This window comes from Austrofundulus limnaeus, unplaced genomic scaffold (assembly GCF_001266775.1).
Source record: "Austrofundulus limnaeus strain Quisiro unplaced genomic scaffold, Austrofundulus_limnaeus-1.0 Scaffold584, whole genome shotgun sequence".
Taxonomy (NCBI): Eukaryota; Metazoa; Chordata; class Actinopteri; order Cyprinodontiformes; family Rivulidae; genus Austrofundulus; species Austrofundulus limnaeus.
The window spans coordinates 42,423-46,138 of record NW_013952986.1 but is presented as its reverse complement, the minus strand read 5'-3'; the positions used below and the strand labels follow the sequence as shown (position 1 = coordinate 46,138).

Here is a 3,716-nt window from a genome sequence, read left to right as displayed (position 1 = left end):
AATAAATATTGGGTTCCTGTGTTTATTGTAGGCCATCCATGAACCCATAGATGGCAGTGTTAGCATAATATTCTACAAGAGAGGAAGACACAAATTGTGAAACATCAAGTTTGAAGTGAGATGAGGTAATTTCACTTCCTGAGAGTGAACTGATCAAAATTAAACATCTGCAGCAGCTTTAAGAGCCAAACTTTATTAAAAATATCAACAGATAAATAGATTTATAGATAAGAACAAGTCCTTATAATAACTTTATTTATGAGGAATAACGACAAAATAACTTTATTGACACAAGAAAGTGTTTGTAGGTTTTGTGGCACTTTAGTTCTTTTCTTTTTTAATCAAAAGCAGATTTTAAAAACAGAATCAATGATTTGATAAACAAAGTTTAATAAAATTATTTATTTAATGCATTACTTACTAATATAATGTATAGTATTTTTATGTGAAAGCTACTGCTAAATTCATTTAGCTTCATATTTATCCCAATATGTGACAGATTTAACTTTATATCAAAATGTATGGAACCCACTTTACTCCAAATAAATCTAATTTATTCAAATATATTACCTGTAACCGAAACGTTTCATTAGAGAAGAGCCCATCCAGAACAACTTTACATTTTTTTCTTTTTGATTTTTTTACCTGTAATTAAAGTCTTAAAACCAAATGTTCAACTCAACAAACTCCAGTTAGTTTTAAAATATCACATCCAGCTACAATAAATAATTTATTTTACTCAATAACATTTATTCCAGATAGATTCATTATTGTCAGCGTTTAGTATTAGTTATAAAATTAAATAAATGTGTTTTTAAAAAAATGCATTAGCTTTTATTTTGAAGTCTCAAACCGGAAACAGGCGGTGTTGACGGAACCTTGGTTGAAACGCTCGTGCTCTGCCCTTGTCGACCGCTGTCCCACATTGATTGCGTGCTAAGCTAGTGTTAAGCTAGTAGCCGCATAAATCAAGAGGAGCCGCTCTCAGAAATCCGCTTTAAACGTTCGGGAAGTTCTGTTCGGGTGGAATGTTCGGAACCAGCGGGTCTGTGTCGTTCTTACTGCGGCGGTGTGTCGCGGCCAGGCGGCTACCTCTGCTAGCGGCAGCGGCCAGAAGCCGCAGCGGTGTTCCGTCCGTCTGTTGGAGCTCCACTCATCCGCGGACATGGACCTCACACACCCCAACAGACCACCTGAGGACGGCCTGGCACCTCCAGCCCGCCTCCCGATGCATCCAGCACGGCTTCTGCACCAATGTGAGACCGGTAACAATGTCCGGGTGTCCCCGCCATTTTATCAGTCTGTGACCACATGTTGGTCAACAAACATTTGATTATGAGCAGCTAAAGTCCAGACTCAGCTAGCTAAAATGATCAGATAGCAGCTAAACCTGGCCAAGATGTAGCTAAATGTAAGCTAAAAGTGGTAACAATGATATCTAAAAGTCTCATGATGCATGCTAAAAGTGGCTAAACTGAAGCTGAGTGGCAGCTAAAAGCGTTAAACCATCAGCTAAAGACTAAAGTGGCAGACTGATAGCTAAAAGTTTCAGAACAGCAGCTAAAGACTAATAGTAGCAGGATAGTAGCTAAAAGTTTCAGAACAGTAGCTAAAGACTAATAGTAGCAGGATAGTAGCTAAAAGTTTCAGAACAGTAGCTAAAGACTAATAGTAGCAGGATAGTAGCTAAAAGTTTCAGAACAGCAGCTAAAGACTAATAGTAGCAGAATAGTAGCTAAAAGTGCCAGAACAGTAGCTAAATACTAATAGTAGCAGAATAGTAGCTAAATGTGCCAGAACAGTAGCTAAAGACTAATAGTAGCAGAATAGTAGCTAAATGTGCAAGAACAGTAGCTAAAGACTAATAGTAACAGAATAGTAGCTAAAAGTGCAAGAACAGTAGCTAAAGACTAATAGTAGCAGAAAAGTAGCTAAATGTGCAAGAACAGTAGCTAAATAATAATAATAAAAGTAGAATGTCAGCTGAAAGTGTCAGAAGTTCAGCACATGTTGCAGATGTAGTTTTTAAAGTACGAGTCTCTCTCTCTAAGCGTCTCCTGAATGAGCCGAAGCTTCTGAATCCTGAACAGCTGAAACAGAGTCAGTTTGAAACCAGAATCAGAAATAAATCCAGATCCTTCCTGTCCTCCAGGCCCAATCTCCATGGGAAGAGATGTACCCCCTGCCGACCTACCAGCCTGAGTCAGGACCAGGAAACAAGGAGGTCTACCTGGTGCAGGTCAAAGGTCTGCCCTGGTCCACCACGGAGCAGGACCTGGTGAACTTCTTCTCAGGTGAGCTCCTCCTCCAAACACCTGCTGTAAAACACGCACAGTCTCACATGTAAACCGGATCACGTCATCGTACCGCAGACTGCCGGATCCGAGACGGGGAGAAGGGGGTCCACCTGACCCTGGACTACATGGGGAGGCCGTCGGGTATAGCCTTCCTGGAGCTGGAGCACGAGGAGGACATGATAAAAGCTCTGGACAAGCACCGGATGTACCTGGGCCCGCGCTACATTCAGGGTACGGCTCTCCGATCGGGACAAATTAATTATTAAAAACTAACAAAACCAGAACATCCAGATCATTGTGAGCCTGTTCGCAGTGTTCGAGGTGACGGAGCGCGAGGCTGAAGAATTCATGAAGCAGTCCGGCCGTTCTGGAGGAGAGGACGGAGTGGTCCATCTCCGAGGACTGCCCTACTCCTGCACAGAGGCCGACATCCGGGACTTCTTCTCAGGTCGTCCCTCCCTCCAGCTGCACATCCTCCAGCCATAGATATACAGTATATAAAGGCTAGATAAGTCATACCCACTGTTGGGCAATGGAGACCGACGTCCTCACACGGCGGCCATCTTGGGAGGGGGAGCTGGCCCACTCCTAACATGAATGTGTGTGGTGTATTTACTGTTTAAATTACCATAACTTGGTCAATTTTCATCGGATTTTCAAACTTTTTTTTTTGTTTTAAAGGTTAATAATTGTAATTTTGATAGGTAAAGTAATAATATATACACAGAATACGTTTAGGTTACTTTTACAGGAATGTACAAATAAAAATATAAAGTTATACACAAGTCTAAAAAAAATGTACAAAATAGTACTAGCAGTGGTAATTAATATGAAAGTCCCGTTATATTTTTTTCCCTAGACATATATTAGAGAGAGAGAGAGAGGTGTGTGTATCGCACTAGGGAAAAAATATAAAACAGGGTTCTTTCATATTAATTACCACTGCTAGTACTATTTTGTACTATTTTTATAGATGTGTAAAATTTTGATTTATATTTTCATTTATAAATTCCTGTAAAAGTAACCTAAACGTATTTATTCTGTGTATATATATATATTGATATTATTTTACCTATCAAAATAACAGTTATTATAGGAATGTCCATTATAAGTATGCAGTTTTATGACAACATGTCTCATCTTTACAACAAAACAATCCGTTTGAAAATCCGATGAAAATTGACTAAGTTATGGTAATTTAAACAGTAAATACACCACACACATTCATGTTGAGTGGGCCAGCTTCCTGTACCAAGATGGCCGCCGTGTGAGCACGCCGGAGACTTTGTTATGACTTATCTAGCCTTCATATATTTCTATGACTTATCTAGCCTTTAAATATATGTGATCCATCATATCAAAATGAGGATTAAGTCAAATTTGGTCATAATGACCTAATTACATTTTCAGATTCTTGGC

The 3,716-nt window shown here is 39.5% G+C and overlaps 1 protein-coding gene across 1 annotated transcript in view; it reads left to right on the top strand.

Moving 5' to 3' along the window:
• The first annotated feature begins 906 nt into the window (after window positions 1-906).
• The window catches only part of grsf1 (G-rich RNA sequence binding factor 1), a 6,812-nt gene continuing 4,002 nt past the window's right edge, over window positions 907-3,716 (top strand). The window contains exons 1-4 of the mRNA XM_014026710.1: window positions 907-1,256; window positions 2,153-2,294; window positions 2,373-2,528; window positions 2,611-2,745. Of these exons, the coding sequence (XP_013882164.1) occupies window positions 1,029-1,256; window positions 2,153-2,294; window positions 2,373-2,528; window positions 2,611-2,745 (661 nt within the window). The 5' untranslated portion in view covers window positions 907-1,028. The remainder of the gene's footprint in view (window positions 1,257-2,152; window positions 2,295-2,372; window positions 2,529-2,610; window positions 2,746-3,716) is intronic.